This window comes from Chelonia mydas, chromosome 1 (assembly GCF_015237465.2).
Source record: "Chelonia mydas isolate rCheMyd1 chromosome 1, rCheMyd1.pri.v2, whole genome shotgun sequence".
NCBI lineage: Eukaryota > Metazoa > Chordata > Testudines > Cheloniidae > Chelonia > Chelonia mydas.
The window spans coordinates 309,747,671-309,767,442 of record NC_057849.1 but is presented as its reverse complement, the minus strand read 5'-3'; the positions used below and the strand labels follow the sequence as shown (position 1 = coordinate 309,767,442).

Here is a 19,772-nt window from a genome sequence, read left to right as displayed (position 1 = left end):
CCTCATTTCACTTTCTATCATGGAGCATCCACGCTTCTGTCAACATCTTCATTTCCACGGTGAAGAGCCTATTTAGAACCCTGCAAATTTGCAGATATCCACTTTTTATCCACAGATCATTTTTGCAGATTGCGGATCGAATGCAGATACAAATTTTGTATCCGCGAAGGGCTCTAAGCATATTGATTTCTTGCGACTGATCAAGTCTCTGTTCCATACATTAACATGTGTCGAATTACAGTTTTATACAGTCTATCTTTTAACTTTACTGGCATCGTTTTGTCACAGAGAACTGGGATCTGCTCCTGCCATTTGCATCACACAGCTTTAATATTATGCTGGATATCACTCAAGAGGACACCATCATCTGCAACCACTGATCCTAGTATTTAAACTATTTCACTCTTCTAAGCTTTCTGCCTGTGATTTCCTTTATGGAGAGTCCTTCTCCCTCAGTTATCATAGCCACAGTCTAACCAATGTTCACTTTAAGTCCTGCCTGCTCAAAACTACGTTGCTACTATTCAAAATTGACTTGCAGGATCTCACAATCTTCTGCACATATCACTAGGTCACCAATGAACAGCATTTTCCAAAGCAGTTCTTTGTATATTCTCACTTTCCACATCCATGATAACTGCAAACAAAAAGAGGATCAGTGCTGATCCCTGATGTAGGCCAATATTTACAGGAAATTCTCTAACATAGCCCCATTTAGTTTTGACTATGGTAGTCACTCCATCGTACATATCTTCGATAAGATGGACATACCATTCTGGGACACCTCTCCATTACAAAATCCAAAACAGTTCTCATGGTACATGATCATACACCTTCTATGGGTCCACAAAGACCATACCCAATTGCCATCTCTTTTCTCTGAACTCTTCCATGAGGATTTGTAGTGCAAATATGGCATCAGTTCTGCTCCTTCTAGGCATGAAGCCATACTGTCCCTTCCAAATCTCAACTACTCCATGCAGACACTTTTCAATTATCTTCACTCATACTTTTAGAACATGTGATGTCAGCTTAACTGGGTGATAATTAGCATATAGTGTAATATCTCCTGTATATTTAAAAATAGGCACTACTAATCTTCTATGCCATTCATCTGGCATTTTCTCTTTCTTAAGAATATAACTGAACAAACTTTAAGATACTTAATGCCTTCCCTTCCCAATGACTTCATCACATGCACTGGTACTTCACCTGCCCAAATCTTTTCTTCTTTTTTCATTTTCCTAAGTGCCTCTGCAACCACTTCCTCCTATATGCAAGCTCACACCTCGGTTCAGCTTACATGTTCATACACATGTGCTAAGACATCACTGATGTTTTGCCTAAATTTAAAAGTGCACATTACCCGTGTTGAAAACATAACATACTGAAACCTAGACCTTTCACAATATGATGCACCCTTTGGAAGGAAAAATGATTAATGCTGTCTCACCAATTCTTCTTTAGATAGACATCCAAAAGTATTATTTGGACATGACCTCAAAATAAGCATTTGCTCTTATTTAGGAAATGACACATACACCTTTTTAAAGTGTTTAAAGTTTAAAAGAATAAGTTTTTACTTATTCATGCAAGAAGGAAACCTATATTTACCATTCTAACCAATACTCCCTCCAGACTACATAATTTTGTGAATGCCACCACAGCACAGCGGTTCGGTGGGTACATAGTTATTATGGATGTACTGATACGTAATTCCAGCTAATGTTTAGTCTATTATCCAGTGTAATTAATGAATTTTGTTTCAAGACTTGGCATAATTGCTTTTCACAGGACAAGTGAATATTCTAGATCAATTTCTGGATTAAGTACTTCCTTATATTCCCTTGCGCAAATATTTTAAAAATAATCATTTTTTGAAATTCAGCATTCCCTGTCTTTTTCTTCACCCAAATGATCTGAATAATGGAACAAAACAGGCTCTTAACATTTTCCATATAATTCATATTAAAACCTTGTGCAAAGGCTCCATTTGAAGAAAATAGGTTGAAATTAGCTAAATTAAAAATATCAACCATTAATAATTGTTACTGGGTAGTCAAGGCCATGTTAAAGCTCAAGTCATTCTTAAATGCTGTCATTTGACAAAATGACAACCATCATAACCAATCAACTAAAACTGTTAATTAGCATGCTACTGTTAATTTGCAAGATGCCATTTTATTGGTTGAAATGAGTCAATAGGGTGAAGGGGATTATATACATGTCAAGAGTTCCTATTGATAGATTATTTGTGTCAACTGTTCACAAACAGAATGAACACTGGACTGGAGTTACCAGCTTCCTCCATAGCCCTGAAAATGTTGCAGTTTCCCCATCAGCAAAACGAGGACACTTTGTCTAACTTGTGGTTAATGTTTGTTAATTGCCTTGAAGAGGAAATGTGATCCTATAAGCTCCAATTACTTGTATTAACATATGCAAATCCCCTCCCCCCTTAGAACAAGAATGGCTGTTCATAAAATGAGAAATACTCCCTCGACCTAAAGTGTTATTGATTTCTATTACGATAGCACCCACTATGTGCTAGTCTCGGTCACACACATATGAAGACACAGTCCATGCCACTAAAAACTCAAAATCTAAATGGCAGCAAGGAAAACTGTCCCGCTGCTTGAAAAATGCCATAGAGCACTACACTGTTATCTGGCAAAAACATAGCTCGGAGGGAACAGAAATAAGCTTCGGAGCCTCAAGATATTGAACTCCACGTTCCAAATCAGATGGTATATTCCTAGCTTGTTTATTCTAATTAAGGTCACTTCCAACTAAAATACGTACAAACCATACATAAGCATACAATTCTTTTTCATCTTAACATCAGACACATACCATCCAATTCTTTCCCAGCATCTTCGTTTGCTGGGTCCATAAGTAAGTACGGCATCCCAGAGGTCTATGTCTGGAGTCATGCTGGGTTCTGATTGTGAATCAGGAGTCAGATTGGATGCTGACTGGAATCCCTCATCTTCTGATTGATCTATACTTTGAGGAACCTGTAAATAACCATGAGAGTTCAAACTGTACACATATATGCAACATTTATTGAGGAATATTACGCTAATGCCATTTAATTGTTGGCCTCACTTTAACAATTAATCAAAGATACTCATTTTAAGTACTCAGGCTTTATTATTTATACAAACCGAAACTTTGCTATTTGTAACAAAAACAATAAAATCCACTTCAATTTCTGACAAGCCTTTTTTTTTGGTAGCCAATGGAATAATCAAACTAAAATATTAACAATGTTAGTATTAGACGCGGAAATATTTTACTCTGAATATAACATCAGTTCAGAAACTAGATGTCTAATAATACATAATGCTCCAGAACAATAAACCTGTTTTGTTTTTCTTTTTCACAAAATAAGTGACTTATAATAAGGCCCTGATCCCACAAATTCTTATGCATGTGATTAAAGTGTCCATGACCAGTTCCATTGTTTTCACTAGGACTACTCATGTGCATAAAATCAGGCACGGGTTTGCAGGATCAGGGCCTCTAAACATCCCAACCATGGAACTCCACTGACTTTGTTGGGAGCTTGGTGCGCAGTGTAATACCCCAAGTCTGTGTAATAGGTCAAATTGATTGGACGCAGATTGCTCCTAAGAACATTTAATACAGTGTTTTCCAACTTGAGAGAAGGGGTACAGGCATGTAAAGAAAAAGAGTTGCTTCCTTGACCCAGGATCTGACTCACCCCTTTAACTACAACGTGCACCCACAGCTACAGGTAAAGTGGCATGCAGCTCCTTTAAGCATGCCAGCCTTCCTTCCATGTTCCTGTCATAAACCCTAATGAAAGCTGAATCTGCAATTACCGTGTATAGGGCTACAGATTCAGGCAACAACCTGCTACCCCAGTGGTGGGCAACCTGCGGCCCCTTCAGGGTAATCCGCTGGTGGTCCACAAGACAGTTTGTTTACATTTGCACAGCCGCCCGCAGCTCCCAGTGGCCATGGTTCGCTGTTCCCGACCAATGGGAGCTGTGGGAAGCGGCAGTCAGCACGTCCCTGAAGCCCTTGCCGCTTCCCGCAAATGTAAACAAACTGTCTCGCAGCCCACCAGCGGATTTCCCTGATGGGCTGCAGGTTGCCCTCCACTGTGCTAGCCCATGCCTCTGCTCCCACCAAACTCAGCTCAGTAGCAAAAGCATACACATCCAAGGCAAAAGAAACTGCTACTGCAGGGGTCAGCAACCTTTCAGAAGTGGTGTGCTGAGTCTTCATTTATTCACTCTAATTTAAGGTTTCGCGTGCCAGTAATATATTTTAACGTTTTTAGAATGTCTCTGTCTAGAAGTCTTTAATATATAACTAAACTATTGTTGTACGTAAAGTAAATAAGGTTTTTAAAATGTTTAAGAAGCTTCATTTAAAATTAAATTAAAATGCAGAGCCCCCCGGAATGCCACTGAAAATTAGCTTGTGTGACGCCTTTGGCACGCATGCCATAGGTTGGCTACCCCTGTGCTACTGGACCAACTTCACCCTAAGTAGCATGTAGCCTTCTCTATTAAATGGGAGAATTACCGGGGCAACAATAAAATAAGAAAAAAGAAAGATTAAAAACAGAAAAAGCAAAAGATACCCATCGACAGAAAGAAAAAAAAATCAAATCTGTTAATCTAGCTTCTTCTGCAGTGCTTATCAGTGCTATATAACAATACAGGACGAAAGAGAAAAATGATACCAAAAAAGAGATAGTGGAAACTTTGCTTAGTGAAAGGTTGCATGTAGTGGGGAGCTACATAAAACCATCTCAAGAAGGGCTCCAATTAAAAAAGCCTGCAACCTGGTCAACTGGATACTAGAACAGATATGTAAAGAGGGATGCTCACACGCAAATTAAATATTATGAGCAGGGAATGATGTAAGCAAATGTTTTAAATCCACACCTTTGTAATGCTGATACTACTACAAGAAATGGCTGTTTATTAAAAAAAAGTTTCAAAAAGGCATATTGGAAGTATGTATATACTCTGAAGTAAAATAATAAGTATAGTGAAAATAAATTGACACCATACTTTAATCGCAAGTCCAGACAAATCTGCATTGTCAGGTACTGGTGGCAGATCCAACCTGATGTCCATGTCATATGTACGGCTATGGACAAGAGCACCAAAGAGTGAGACACGTGTTTCCTTCTCAAACTTGTCACCAACAGGGTAGTTCTGTGAAAATAATCCGATGGCAGGAAGTCCAGTGCCGGGTGCAGCCTCCATTATCTGAACTGTCTTTTGAATTGTGTCATTAAACTGATACTCTTCATTTGTAATTAAAGTCTGTATATCAGCTTCAAATACACTCACATCATAATAATCATAACCCTGATATTTAACATTTCTCCCAACATACTTGTTGTTCAGAAAATAGTCCTTCTTTTGTGGTAGAAGCTGAGGAGGACCAGTTCCTACAAGCTGTACTAGAAGATCCAGAATAGAATTAATTTCCATAAATGGTAAGCAATCAGATGTTTCCAGTTCCTCCACGAGTTTCTCCAGCCTATCTGCTTGAGCGCCCATTCCGCCAACTCTCAAGTTGAAGGACAGCATTAAAATTTTGTTTTTCACTGGAAGTCTGGAAATGTTTGACTGCACTTTACGGGCCTCCTCCTGAAAAAGATTCATGAACAGGGCATTATACGCAATCCTTTTTAGATTTTGCTTAGCCCTTTTCTTGCTGATCTTCTGTCTGCCCAGATGGACCTTCCATGACAAACCTGTCATGTGCGCTTCACACAAGTCACTAAACAACTGTGTAATGCTCTCCATTTCAACACAAATAAGTGGTAAAGTTAATTCATTGCAAATATAACTGTATGTTTGGTCTTTGATTCCATTTCAAGACCTGAAAAATACAAAAAAAAAAAAAAAGAGACATTAGTGACTAATTACACATGTAGAACCTTTGGAAGTATGTGTTAATGTACTTAAATTTAAAATAGAGTTAGCCCAATATGTGCAGTGTTACTGATAAAGCCAAACCGCTACATCATAACCTCTGTTTCATATACACACACACACACTTGATCTCACACTTTTTTTTTTATATAAAGAGGACAGGTTACACCATAGATAAAAAGCCTGCCATGGTACATGAACGAACACAGATTACCTGGTACTTGAATGAACACAGGTTACCATGGTAGAGGAGTGTTTCACTGTCAAGCACTAACACATCCAAGTGTCTTGTCAATACTAACTCTTTTCAGGATATTTCCCACTAACAACTTGATTAACAAAAATAACTTTCTGCTGCAATCTCAGCTATATTTATACTAGGAGTTCAAACAATACAGTGTAAAAAGAGTGTGAGATCAAAATTATTCTGGCGATAGTAACAGTTTGAGTGCTAGTGTAGACAGGGCAAGTAGTCAAGAGCTGCTAAAAGCAGGGGCAGTGCCTAGTCCACCCTGTCCCCAGGGGCACACAAAGGTAAAAACAGCAGTGCCTAGTCCACCTTGTCCCCATCGCTCCCACCAAAAGATCTGCACCAGTCCGCGTCCCCTTCAAACATATAGTGACTGTAACCCAGCCGAGCACGCCCGTACTGGCCCGCTGACTGGGGTGACCCCCCCCCCCAGCCCCTCCACAATACCCGAGGCAGCCGGCAGCCCCCAGTCCCCCCACACCAGCCCCAAGAGTCGGGACAGCCCCCAGCCCCCTCCCGCCAGGCCTGGGGCCGCCCATCCCAATGCCCAGGGGCAGATCCCCCTGCCCCTACCCCGCGCTGAGCAGCCCCAGGCGCCTCTCAGGGCTGCGCGCTCCCGCGGGCCCACTGGCCGCTCCGGCCCGAGAGCAGCCAGCGGCCCCGCGCTCCGGCGCCCAGCAAGAGCTCGGCGGCGGGCGCCGCCATTGGGACGTCACGGGAGAGCGACGGGGCCCGGCAGCCAGGGGCGGGGGAAGCAGGGGCGGGGGACGCGGCTCCTGGCGTAGGAACCGGGAGAGGGGCCTGGGGCTGCTGCGGGGCGGGGCTCACAGGAGGGGGAGGGGACGGCAGAGGGGGCGGGGCTCGCCAGCGGGTGCACTGGGAGGGAGAGAAGGGGTTAAGGGGCAGCGCGGGAAGGGGCTCGTAAAGCCGCCTATTGGGGTTGGGCGGTTTCTGGTTGCTGGTAATTGTGGGGCGTATTGAAGGTCGCTGCGAAAGGCGGGGTGGTTTTTGCATTGACAGGGCCGTTCCAGATCAAGCTGGTGTTTGCTCCCTCCGGGGGGAATTCTGCACCAGACAAAAGAAAATTTCTGCCCACGCTATTTTAAAATTCTGCAGGGTTCTGCAAATGTTATTTGTCAATAAATAAATGTGGAGGCTCTAGCACAGGGAGGCCGGCATCAGAGTGTGAAAACCAGATACTGAGCACCAGGCTGTCCCCTTGCTCCGCCTCTTTCTCTCGAGGCCCCCCCCTTCCTCTCCCCAACTCCCTCCCACTGCCTGTTGACCCGGGGCTGCAGGACTGGATGGGAGACTGGGGCAGGACGGGGGTGGGGGCAGGCATGGTCCGGGGGCAGAGGGGTGAGTGGGGCAGGGTGGAGGAGAGGCAGTGGTGAGCTGGAGCCGGTTCGCACCGGTTTGCTGGAACCGGTTGTTAAATTTAGAAGCCCTTTTAGAACTGGTCATGGGACAACCAATGTGGGACAACCGGTTCTAAAGAGGCTTCTAAATTTAACAACCGGCCAAAAGTGGCACCTTTGGCGCCGACTCCGTGGGTGCTCCGGGGCTGGAGCACCCATGGGGAAAATTTGGTGGGTGCAGAGCACCCACCTGCAGCTCCCCGCCCGGCCCCAGATCACCTCACCTCCTCTCTGCCTGCTCCCTTGAACGCGCTGTCCCGCTCTGCTTCTCCGCCCCCGGTTTCCCGCGAATCAGCTGTTTGCGCTGGGGGGGCTGAGAAGCAAGTTGTGCTCAGGCCCGCGGAGGCGGAGTGGAGATGAGCTGGGGCGGGGGGGGCGCGAGGAGGGCCACCCGCGCCACGGCAGGTAACCTGGGGGAGCGCACAGGGGAACCACTCCCCGCCCCAGCTCGCCTCCACCTTCCTGGGCCTGAGCGCGAAGTTGTCGCCTGTTTCTCAGCCCTCAGGTTTCCCGTGCGAACAGCTGATTCGTGGGAAGCGGGGAGAGGAGGGGCGGCGAAGCAGAGCGGGGTGGCACGTTCAGGCGAGGAGGTGGAGGTGAAGGCGAAGTGGAGGTGAGCTGGGGCCGGCACGGGGCAGGGAGCTGCCGGTGGGTGCGCTGCACCCACCAAATTTTCCCCGTGGGTGCACTCCAGCCCCGGAGCACCCACGGAGTCGGTGCCTAAGTTGCCACTTTTGACGTGATCAGTGTGGGGAGCGGTCGCTTCCCCTGCTCCCCCACTAGCTACGCTACCCTGCCCCTAGGAGCCAGAGGGACCTGCTGGATGCTTCCTGGGTGTCGCCCCAGGTAAGCACCACCGGGACTCCCCACCTCACCCCCCGGCAGGTCCCTCTGGCTCTTAGGGGTGGGGTGGGCACCCACTACGGTGGCCCATGAGACCCTCCTGCCCCGCTCTGGGGGCAGTCAGGGCACAGGGGTCTTGGGGTGTGGGGGCGGGCCACAACACCCTCGTGGGGTGAGGAGGGAACCGGTTGTTAAGATTTCGGCAGCTCATCACTGAGGAGCGGGACCCACCGGTACCTCTCTCCTCGGGAGGGAGCCATTCCTTGGTGCTCCTTCAGGCTCTAGCAGCTGCTGCTCTTCCCCCGCATCCTCGCCCCATGTTACTCGCCCCCAGATGCCAGTTACTGCAGATAACCAGACTTAGTGTCCGGTCAGCAGTGCTAACTGGACATTCAGCCAGACTTTCCGGTTGAAAACCGTACACCAGGCAACCCTACTCTAGCATGGCAGTGGGGAGCACAGGCCACTGGCTGCACGGAGATGGGAGATCACCCTGCAGGACCCCCCACAGGCACAGAGACTACACCCAACCCTGAAACAGTGCAAGGGCCAGGCCTGCCCCAGAAACACCCCAGGGTCCTGCCCCTCTGCACCAGGTGTGGGTAGACAGGCTCAGCCCAGCAGGATCCAAGTGTGGGGGCATCCAAGTGTGGGGGAGAGGGTTCTGTATGGGGCAATCTGGATGCAGGTGGCTCAGTAGGGTTGCCAACTCTTCCAGATTGGCCAGGAGTCTCCCGGAATCAGAATCGATCTCCTGTTGGCTACTGAAACCAATCCAGGAGATTTTAATAGGCCGCTAAAAGTCCGGTCCTCAGCACAGGGGGACTAACGCAGGCTCCCTAACTACCCTGGCTTCACGCAGTCCCGGAAGCAACCAGCATATTCCTCTGGTTCCTAGGCACAGAGGCTCTGCCCTGAGCACCAACTGTGCAGCTCCCATTGGCCAGGAACTGCAGCCAATGGGGGCTGCGGGGATGGTGCCTGCAGGCAGGGGCAGCGCACAGAGCTCCCTGGCTACCTCTGAGTTTAGGAGCCGGACGTGCTGGTCACTTCCGGGAGCCACCTGAGGTAAGTGTTGCCCAAACAGAGCCCTCACCCCCTCCTGTACCCCAACCCCCTGCCCCAGCCCCGAGCCCCCTCCTGCATCCAAACTCCCTCCCAGATCCCGCACCGCCTCCTGCATCCCAACGCTCTGCCCCAGGCTCAGCCTGGAGCCCCCTCCTGCACTCCGGACCCCTCGGCCCTAGGCCAGAGCCTGCACCCCCTCCCGCACCCAACCCCCTGCCTAAAAGTGAGCGAGGGTGGCAGAGAGCGAGTGACGTGATGGAGTGAGTGGGTGGCAGGGCCTTGGAGAAGGAGCAGGGCAGGGCCATGGCCTCAGGGAAGGGGTGTGCCAGGGGCAGGGTAAGGGTGTTTGGGTTTGGGCAAACAGACAGTTGGCTACTCTATGGCTCAGTGGGGGACCCAGGTGCAGGAAGGAGCTGAATGCACAGGGGCTTGTTGTGGGGTTCTGGGTGCAGGAGCAATGGGGTGCGGTGGGGGGGGTCCAGGTGAAGGGGGTCCGGGGCTCATCAGGGGATGGGGCTCAGCACATAGGGGTCTGGGTGTAGGGGGTTGTGGCTCGGTGGGAAGTGTCTGGGTGCGGAGGGGCTCCGGCTGCAGGGGGTGAGGCATGGCAGGGTGGGAGTTGAAGGCGGGGAGTTCTGGGGGAGGTGAGGTTCAGCAGGGGAGTCTGGGTATGGGGGGTCCAGATACACAGGGGTTGGGTGGATGGGGGAGCAGCTCCCCATCCTCAGTGACCTCTCCTCCCATGGCTGAGGAGTGATGGGGGCAGGAAGGGGGAAGAGCTTCCTGCAGCCAGGGGAGGTTTCTGGGGGTGGGTCTTACACAAACCCCATCACTCCTTGCAGGGGAAGAGGAAGTCTTGTCCTCCCCAGCCCAGCTGGGAATAGCAGCTAAGCCCAGTACAAGGTAGGAGCCACCAGCTGGGGCATCCTCAGCTTCCCCTCCCCCCACAGTGATTTACCTCTCTGCCGGCTGTTCTGGGTGCCTGAAACGATGCGCCCAGGCTGCTGAAGAGGGGCGCGTGACCACTCTTGCAGTTTCCCTTTGCTTCCCCATCAGAAATTCATTTTTTTTTGTGTGTCATTATCACCTTACTGATAATTTGAAACCAATACCCCAAATTGGATTTTCCTTTCAAACTAAGGTTGGTGGTTTATTTTTAGGCTGATTGCTATTGTTGCATCACACTTTTTAGCATTTACTCTTCCAATATATTTTTGTGTAGACAAATTTATAGCAAAGAATGCCATCATTTTATTGTATATTATAATAGTTGGCTTTCTAATACATATCAACCTTAGAAACAATCTTCTGACATTACCTGCAAAGTAATCCTACTGAAAAAATATACTGGAAAATCTTCCATTTAATTTGATCAAGAGCTCAAGAACCTAATAATTTATATTAAAAATACTACAATCTTGGTGTCATTCAAGCATCGGCTACAGAATATTACAATTTAATGAAGGCAGGTCAAAAGTAGACCTTGTTGGGAATTTTTCAACAAAATGTTTTTTCCATCAGAAAATGCTGATCATTTGAAACAAACATTTTGCAGGAAAGGGTTGGTTTAGACAAATTCAAAATTTTTTACTGTTGGTAAAATTAGTTCTGAAATTGTCAAAATGTCCCCGACACAAAAAATTCAGTTTTCCAATTTAAAAGAAATTTTTCACCTGATTTGAATGTTTTGGTTCATGAGAATTTGAGGTGTTGACATTTCATCCCAATTTGGGACAGTAAAAGTTTTCAAAATCTCAAAAATTCTTGCAGAACGGGAAAACCTTTTCCTGCCCACCTCAAGTCAAAAGTCAGTATGAGCTAGAAAATCTAAAATAGGAATAGCCATAGAAGACCTATCTTAATAGAATACTACTGCAATTTAAAGTTGTGATATTCAGACTGTTTAGGACATAAGTACTGTTACGTGATATATTCCCATATGGGCCCCAATCTTGCAAACACATGCATATGCTTAAATTTTAAGCGTGCAAGTAGTCACTTTAGCTAAAATTTTCAAAAGCATCTAAAGTCACTTAGAAGCCTCGGTCTCACTGACTTTAAATAGGATGTAGGAGCCTAAGTAACTTATGAGTAGAGCTAGTCAGAAATTTTCAGTAAAGGCTGAGGCACTGGACCAAACAGTTTTCTTAAATCTGCTGAAAATTTGGCAAAAAACTTCTATAACACACAGCTAGAGCTGGATCTCTGGGGACTCTTCTCCTTAGCAGGGACCAAACTTGCTGGGGCTCCCATGGCTGGCTAGGCTCCTCCTTCTGTGGCTCATCTTAGGTGCTTTGGATAACTTTACCTTTGACTTGAGCAAGTTAAGCATGTAAGTATATGTGTTTTAAGGATGAAGATCATGTATAAAGATATTTACCATTTATTTCAATCAAAGTGACAGGAATGGACTTGGTAGAGATAAGTAAAAAGACACTGTTTTGTATTAGAACCTGGAATTAATACTCTGATCTCATTGTGCTAGAAGCATTACTTTTGAAGCTGAGAACTGAACTATGTCACCAGATAAACAAGTAGGCTATTCTTATTCATTTTCAAATGTTCACCTTGTTCATCTTGCTTTATCATAATAAAATATTAATATTCCTATATACAGGAAATATACAATCTCTCCATTGCTTGGAACATTTAAAATTGATGTTAGTAGTTAAAGTGCTCTATTTTTAAATATGATATTTCTTCTTTTAATTACATCTTGCATTTAACATTTACAGACCCTACTAATTTCCAGTATTAGTTGGGAGAGTGAAGAACATAAAGTCCCTGTGAATAAAGTACTTTTAAAATTATGCATGTTTCAATATGAGCTAGCTACAAAGAATTTACAGAATTCATGTAGAAAGTTGCTGGGTATACCAAGAGAATTCATAGGGTAAATGACATCCCTAGCAGAACATGGATTAAAAGCAACGCTGTATCTGGGACTAATTCCCCACCAACGCTGATCAAGAAGCACTACTGTTGTAGATGATTGTTCCCTGCTATGCAGGGGTTTGCCCATTAACATTCCATTGAAAAAACAGTGGAATGCAAGGTTGGTAGCCACATTTAACAACACAGCAGGTGTATTCTGCCAAAACATTCCTGGAGTGTTCAGAAGCAACAAAGCTATTAATCCCAGTGCCCTAGGCCTTCACTAGAAATAAAATATAAATTTTTAATAGTGAGGGTAATTAATAATTGGAACAATTTACCAAAGATTGTAGTGGATTCTCCATCATTGGAAATCATAAAATCAAGATTGGATGTTTTTCTAAAAAATACACTTTAGTTCAAAACAGGGATTATTTTGTGGCCTTGTTATGTGTGTGTGCTGGGGTCAAACTACATAATCTCAGTGGTCCCTTCTGGCTTCAGAATCTATACATTAATTTTAGTTTCATTAGGGAGGGCATATTACTCTAGCACTGCAACACTCCCTGCCTTTTTTTTTTATTATTTTTTTTTATTTTTAAACTTTGTTGTATGGGGAACTTTCGGCTCATGAAAGAGGCTGGCCTGAAAAGTCCACGGAACATGTACAACACTTGCAGAGCAGTGCTTCAAGCCTGACCTGGACGGACTGCTTCTAAGGCTACATCTACATTGATATCCAGGGGTGTAATTTGCAGCTCATGTAGATGTACCAGCACTAGCTGTAATATAGCTAAAATAGCAGTGAGGACATGGTGGCATGGGCTTCAGTGCAGGCTGTACAAGCCCACCTGGCCCCACTGGGTATGTACTTGCATTGGTAGACCGCCTGAAACTTGCATTGGTGTGTCCTCACTGCTCATTTTAGCAAGCTAGTTAGATTGCACCTAGCACAGGTGCATCTGCATGAACTGCAGTGTAGGTTCAGTCCAGTCTCTATGCCTAATCAATCCTTGCTGGGCCTTAACAGCACCAATAGATTGACAATTTTTATTAAAGCTAATGTTAAAAAAAGTTATATAACACATAGGTTGGGAGAAGAGTGTCTGTACATCTGGGTATAGTGCTTAGATTATCCACAAATACAAAATTAGGGTTTTTTTTTAAAAGTCATATGATACATAGAGTACATGATCAGCAATAACCCAGATTTAGGTGAATATCATCTCAACTGTATTGTTAAAATCTAGAGTCCGAATACTCGGGTGCATCACTCATGAAAAGTTGTGCAGAGATTTGGTTGTGGAAAGCAAAAATAGGTCAATGAGTGGAGATTGTCCCCCAGGAATTGAGAATCAGGTTAGTTGTCCATTTAGAAAATACAATCCATGAGGAAAGTATTTGTTACTTTCCTGACTGCGCTTCTCATTGGCACTCCAGCTCATCCCTCCTACTATAGAAATCTGTCATACAAAATGAAGTACATCAACAAATCAAAACACTTATCAGCTCACCTTGCTACCACCTATGTAAATATCCCAAAAGAAACAAAATAGAGCCTACTTCAGTGTTAGCTATTCAAACCGCTCCATTTAATAATACTGCTTAGTGCTTATATTGTGCTTTTCAGCTACAAAGCACTTCACAGAAATGAACTATTTAATCCTGGGAGGGGAGGACTATTACATTTTACAGCTGGAGAAACTGAGGCAGAGACTGGCCAGAGGACTATCAAAAGCCACAGAAGAAGCCACTAACAAAGGGAAGATAACTCAGGAGTTTCTGGCTCCTTGCCTGAATAAATTGAATAAAGTAATATAAAGATTAAAAGAATGCTGTATATGCCAGGATATTAAACATTAACATCAGATGCATATTTTCAAAATATAATATGCCCCCAAGTGTTTTTCTTTTAAAATTCTTTCCTGGAAATAGCTAGACAGATAACTGTTGATCAAAAAAAATTAAGAAACGAGAGAAAGTGTGGCTATGTTTGTGTGGGGGGAGTTGTAGGGAATGGCGACTACTAACATATGGTCAGGTTACGATAACCTTACTCCATGAGTAGTCCCATTGACCTAAGTGAAATTATTTTGCAATTCAACCTGGGTACCAGCATCTAGTCCATGGAAAGTAAGATGGAAGCTTGCAATAGGAGATTAGTGGATGATAAAAGGAGGCTGGAGGACTGTCAATTAAGTTTAATTCAGAATTAAATGTGTTTGATGCATGTTGCTGGAAGGCAGTGTAGAGTATTTGTTCATACTTTCGAGTAATTCAGAAAACTCCTCAATTACTGTATTATGACCACTCATTTTCTCCCTGCTCTTCTCTTGGGCCCAAGTTTCCAGTCAGCTTCACAATTCATATACACTCAGCTTACTGCATGTGCAAAACCCATCTTTGCACTCATAAATCACATAGGCCCAATCCTGCAAACACTTATGAGCAGTCTCATTGAGTTACATAGGACCATTCATGTGGAATCTCTCTCACTGGAGGTTTTTAAGAGCAGGTTAGACCTGTCAGGGATGGTCTAGATTGGAGTAGTCAATTATTTTTTGTCAAGGTCCAAATTTCTTGGTCAAGATATAATCAGGGTCCAGACTCCAGAGAAAATAAAATAGTAATAATAATAATAATTAATACGTACATAAAAAGATTTCGGGGTATGCTCAAAAGCATCTGGCAATCCAGATTTGGCCCATGGTCCACCTATGACTACCCCTTGTCTAGATAATACTTAGTCCTGCCTTGAGTGCAGGAGACTGGACTAGATGACCTCTCAAGGTCCCTTCCACTTCTACACATCTATGATTCTATGCATGAAAAGATACACTTATACATGTTTGCAGGACTGGGTCCATAATTTGGCAGGCAGTTACAAGCAAATGCAAGTTTTGCATGCACAACTTGATACATGAACGCTTTTGCGGACACACAGCAAGAGCTCTTAGCTGAAAATGTGGCTCTTTTGAACAAAAATATGTAATAGTCGTAAAACAATTGTGAATGGCTCTTGCTGTGGCCATATCTTGATAATCTTTGTTCATTGATTTAAAAGAAAACAACCAAAAGTGACAACACACTTTTTCCTTCGGTCATGATGAAATGTGTTAAATGATGGAGCCCAAAGGTAGTCAAGTGACCTCAGCTTCCAGAAATCCAGTCCCTTACTACAAAGAGAAAAAATAAAAGTGCAATTATTAGTCAAGCTACACAGCAGAATCCCAAAAATCCAGATTACATTTTTACCGTCTATAGGAACTGGTAAGATGATCTCAACCTACTTCCACGAACAGCTGCAGGGTTTTGTTTTTTTTTTTGAGTGTATGTGTGTGGCGGGGGTGGAGGGCGTTTGTATCCCCATTTTTAATTTTGTTTATCTAAACTTGTTCCCTTTCCCCTCCCTTCCAAAACAAAAAGTTATATAGTCGAGAGTGTTTAAAGTATATAGCCAATTGATTGACTACAGTTGGGTTCCATATTAAAAATATTCAAGAGACCAAATAACCAAGCTCAGTCAGTTTACTGCCTAAAGCAAGAGATTGTATAATATGCAAAAGACATTTCAGGAAGCCATTTTTATCTCACAGCATATTCACCTTACCCAGTAAGTGCACTTCAAAAGATATTTCCCCAAAACTACCTTTATGTCATGGCTTTTTACAAGTTAAAGCACTTTATATGTTACCTAAGATCCAACCCACCAGTTCATACCAGTTTCTTAACTTGTTGTTCTGTACCTTTCCTTATCTCTGGTTTACCACATTCCAGGTACCAATAGGTAGGAAGGCACTTCCTAAGCTTGTACCAAGACAAATATTCATGTATCTTGCTTGTGGCAGGTTTTATATTCACTACTGCCAAAAGCTACGTTTTACTCTGCAGACAATTGTGGGATCTCTCTGTCTTGACATAAATAAGCAAAAGTGTTAACATAATCACCCACTTGCTGGATATAACACAATGTTATTATGGTGTGCCCTATCCCTAACATACATGTATTGGCTAAGAGGAAGCTTTCTGGATACAGAAGTTTGAAAGCCTATTTCCCTGCTAAAATCAGAGTCCTGTACCAACCCAGACCCTGATTCTGCAAATACTTATATATGTGCTTAACTCTGAGTACATGAGTAGACCCTATGAAGTTCAGTGGGACTACTCATGCGAGAATAGTAAGCAAGTGAATAAGTGATAGAAGACTGAGCCACATTCTGAAAAGATTAACAGATTCAGAGCCTGTGTGTCTCTGAATTGTTCACTGAATATACAATATTTTGATCCGAAAACTACTTTTCAATGTGAGTGCTTAACGTTAAGTACTTGAAGCGGCTGCATTCCATGTTCTATGCAGCCACAGTGGTACTGAATTCAGCGCTTTCTTACTTCAGTGATGGGAACCCCAGGAAGACAGATCTCACCAGGCATTTAAGGGCTCGATCCTGCTCCCGTTCAAGTCAATGGAAAAACTCCCATTGACTTTAATGGTACACAACTGAACCCTTAGTAAGTTTATAGCCTTTTCAGAAACATGCTAACTGTACCAAGAAGCGGAACTACAAACAGATTACTTACCTGAACATCGAAGCATTTTCCATTCCTGTTGAAGTTGGTTTCTTAATCGTTTTATTTCAAGTACATTTTCTTGGGAAGCAGGTGCATAGGCTCCAAAGTCAGGTGCAGGAACACCTGATAAGGCTTTGGCCACACTTTGCACTAGTTTTATTTCTGTGTCCTATTTAAAAAATATATATATATATTATATATATTGTGGTGAAGCAAACTTTTATTTGTTTCAGCAAGAGAATGCAATATTTTATAACCTATTGTAATGAAGTTGGCAGTATCAGTAGTAATAATGGAGTAACTTTCAGTTTTCAAAGTCTGAAAGTACTACCAATGGAAGAGCTGAAGCAGATAACGAAGGAATTCATACTGTGAACTCCTATAAAACTAATTTATCTCAAATACAAATGACCTCTCAGTTACTCTTTTATGAGACAAAAGAAACAGCACAGAATTAAAGATGGGAAAATGGAGAAAAATAGGTCTTATCTACTTCATAGATCACTGAATTTTCCATCACTAATGAACAGTGATTTATTTTGCTTTGACCAGTAATGACATTATAAAAATTTTCTAGAATCTTTTAACAGTTTAAATCAATGTTGTAAAGTCACTGAAAGCGTTTTCTGTGGTCATTGTGACTAATGGTGAAGAGCATGCCACTTATTTTCATTCTTCAATAATGTTATTGAATTTCATTGAAAAGGGATAACGTGGATTTTAGTTCTTCTAAGAAGCCAAGCATACTATATAAAATCTCCACATTTTTATTATAGGTACTACCCGCTAAGTGTTAATATAAATCTGTTTCAGTCATTCATTAGAGGCTCAGATGTCCATCCAAGCTCCTCTTTCATCTCTCAGCCTACCCTTCAGACTCCCAATAATTCTTCCCAGCTGAATGCTCCTAGTTAGTGTGCACAAATATTTCAGTATACTGTATATCAATTGTGGGAAATTGCTGGCACTACAATGATGGGTCTTCCGCTTTTTCTTGGGGGTGGGTGGGTGGGTGTTCAGGGCAACGTTTCTTGCCCCTGAACTGGGGTATTAACTGCCCCATTAGTGTCCTAGAGGAGGGGAGTGGAGAGGGAGGGACCCGGGCCCACCTTCTACTCCGGGTCCCAGCCCACGGGCCCTAGGGATAGCGGTAAACCACTTGAACTAGCGGTTCCTTCCCCTGGACTACTTTCCTCTTGTCATAAAAATAAAGGGAAGGGTAAACCCCTTTGAAATCCCTCCTGGCCAGGGGAAAGCTCCTCTCACCTGTAAAGGGTTAAGAAGCTAAAGGTAACCTCGCTGGCACCTGACCAAAATGACCAATGAGGAGACAAGATACTTTCAAAAGCTGGGAGGAGGGAGAGAAACAAAGGGTCTGTGTGTCTGTCTATATTCTGTCTTTGCCGGAGATAGACCAGGAATGGAGTCTTAGAACTTTTAGTAAGTAATCTAGCTAGGTACGTGTTAGATTATGATTTCTTTAAATGGCTGAGAAAAGAATTGTGCTGAGCAGAATAACTATTTCTGTCTGTGTATCTTTTTTGTAACTTAAGGTTTTGCCTAGAGGGGTTCTCTATGTTTTGAATCTAATTACCCTGTAAGGTATCTACCATCCTGATTTTACAGGGGGGATTTCTTATTTCTAATTACTTCTATTTTTATTAAAAGTCTTCTTGTAAGAAAACTGAATGCTTTTTCATTGTTCTCAGATCCAAGGGTTTGGGTCTGTGGTCACCTATGCAAATTGGTGAGGCTTTTTATCCAACATTTCCCAGGAAAGGGGGGGTGCAAGTGTTGGGAGGATTGTTCATTGTTCTTAGGATCCAAGGGTCTGGGTCTGTAGTCACCTAGGCAAATTGGTGAGGCTTTTTACCAAACCTTGTCCAGAAAGTGGGGTGCAAGGTTTTGGGAAGTATTTTGGGGGGAAAGACGTGTCCAAACAGCTCTTCCCCAGTAACCAGTATTTGTTTGGTGGTGGTAGCGGCCAATCCAAGGACAAAGGGTGGAATATTTTGTACCTTGGGGAAGTTTTGACCTAAGCTGGTAAAGATAAGCTTAGGAGGTTTTTCATGCAGGTCCCCACATCTGTACCCTAGAATTCAGAGTGGGGGAGGAACCTTGACACCTCTCCTGCCCTTCAGCTTGTGGGGCTTCCTGCCCGCCCTCTGCACAAACCACGTGTCCCTTTACTAGGGTCTTGGTCTTCTTAGCCCACTGCAGCACTTCTCCAAACTCTCCTCTGCTTCCCTCCAAACTGCTCTCTGCTCCAATCCCAATCCACTCTGCTCCAACTCCTCCTCCTGTCCGATTGAAGCAGGGTTTTGTTTTTTTTTTAAATCAGGTGACTGGCTTCAGGTGCTTTAATTAATCTATAGCAAACTTTCTTCCCTCTACAGGGAATAAGGCTCCCTTCTTACACTCTCCTGCTGCTCTCTGGCCATGCTGTATCACACAAAGTACAGATTTAGTTCACAAAATTTAAATATCATAGCACAGTAAATTCAAAGAAAATTCTACAGAAATGTAGAATAAAGTATGGTAAGATTACTTAATTGACATCTTGAGAAATAACATGTCCCTAAGTGGGGCAGTTTCCAGGAAAGAGATTCCATTTTATGTATTTCATTACATTAAAACAATAAATAAATGGTACATTTACCCCACATAAGTACTTGTCAGTAAATCTGTAAATGGATTCATGGTAACTTACATTTTCCACTTTTTTGCTTCTTTCCTGCTACATAATTCTGCTATTACTTTGTATTTATAATAGCACCTTCTATGTAATTATCTTAAAAAGTGTTAAAGTGCATAACACCT

The 19,772-nt window shown here is 43.6% G+C and overlaps 2 protein-coding genes across 6 annotated transcripts in view; both read right to left on the bottom strand.

Moving 5' to 3' along the window:
* The window catches only part of TUBGCP6 (tubulin gamma complex associated protein 6), a 29,553-nt gene extending 22,505 nt beyond the window's left edge, over positions 1 to 7,048 (bottom strand). The window contains exons 1-3 of one of the 2 annotated variants that reach the window (XM_037889012.2): positions 6,754 to 7,048; positions 5,055 to 5,877; positions 2,854 to 3,017 (exon numbers count right to left, since the gene is read on the bottom strand). In XM_037889012.2, the coding sequence (XP_037744940.1) occupies positions 2,854 to 3,017; positions 5,055 to 5,801 (911 nt within the window). In that variant the 5' untranslated portion in view covers positions 5,802 to 5,877; positions 6,754 to 7,048. Of the gene's footprint in view, positions 1 to 2,853; positions 3,018 to 5,054; positions 5,878 to 6,753 lie in introns of those variants that run through there. The other variant, XM_037889013.1, reaches the window with a different exon arrangement.
* A 3,688-nt stretch (positions 7,049 to 10,736) lies between these two features.
* Positions 10,737 to 19,772, bottom strand: part of HDAC10 (histone deacetylase 10) — a 38,214-nt gene continuing 29,178 nt past the window's right edge. For all 4 annotated transcript variants that reach the window (XM_037889008.2, XM_037889009.2, XM_037889010.2 and 1 more), the window contains 2 exons: positions 16,962 to 17,121; positions 10,737 to 15,559 (listed from right to left, as the gene is read on the bottom strand). In XM_037889008.2, the coding sequence (XP_037744936.1) occupies positions 15,534 to 15,559; positions 16,962 to 17,121 (186 nt within the window). In that variant the 3' untranslated portion in view covers positions 10,737 to 15,533. The remainder of the gene's footprint in view (positions 15,560 to 16,961; positions 17,122 to 19,772) is intronic.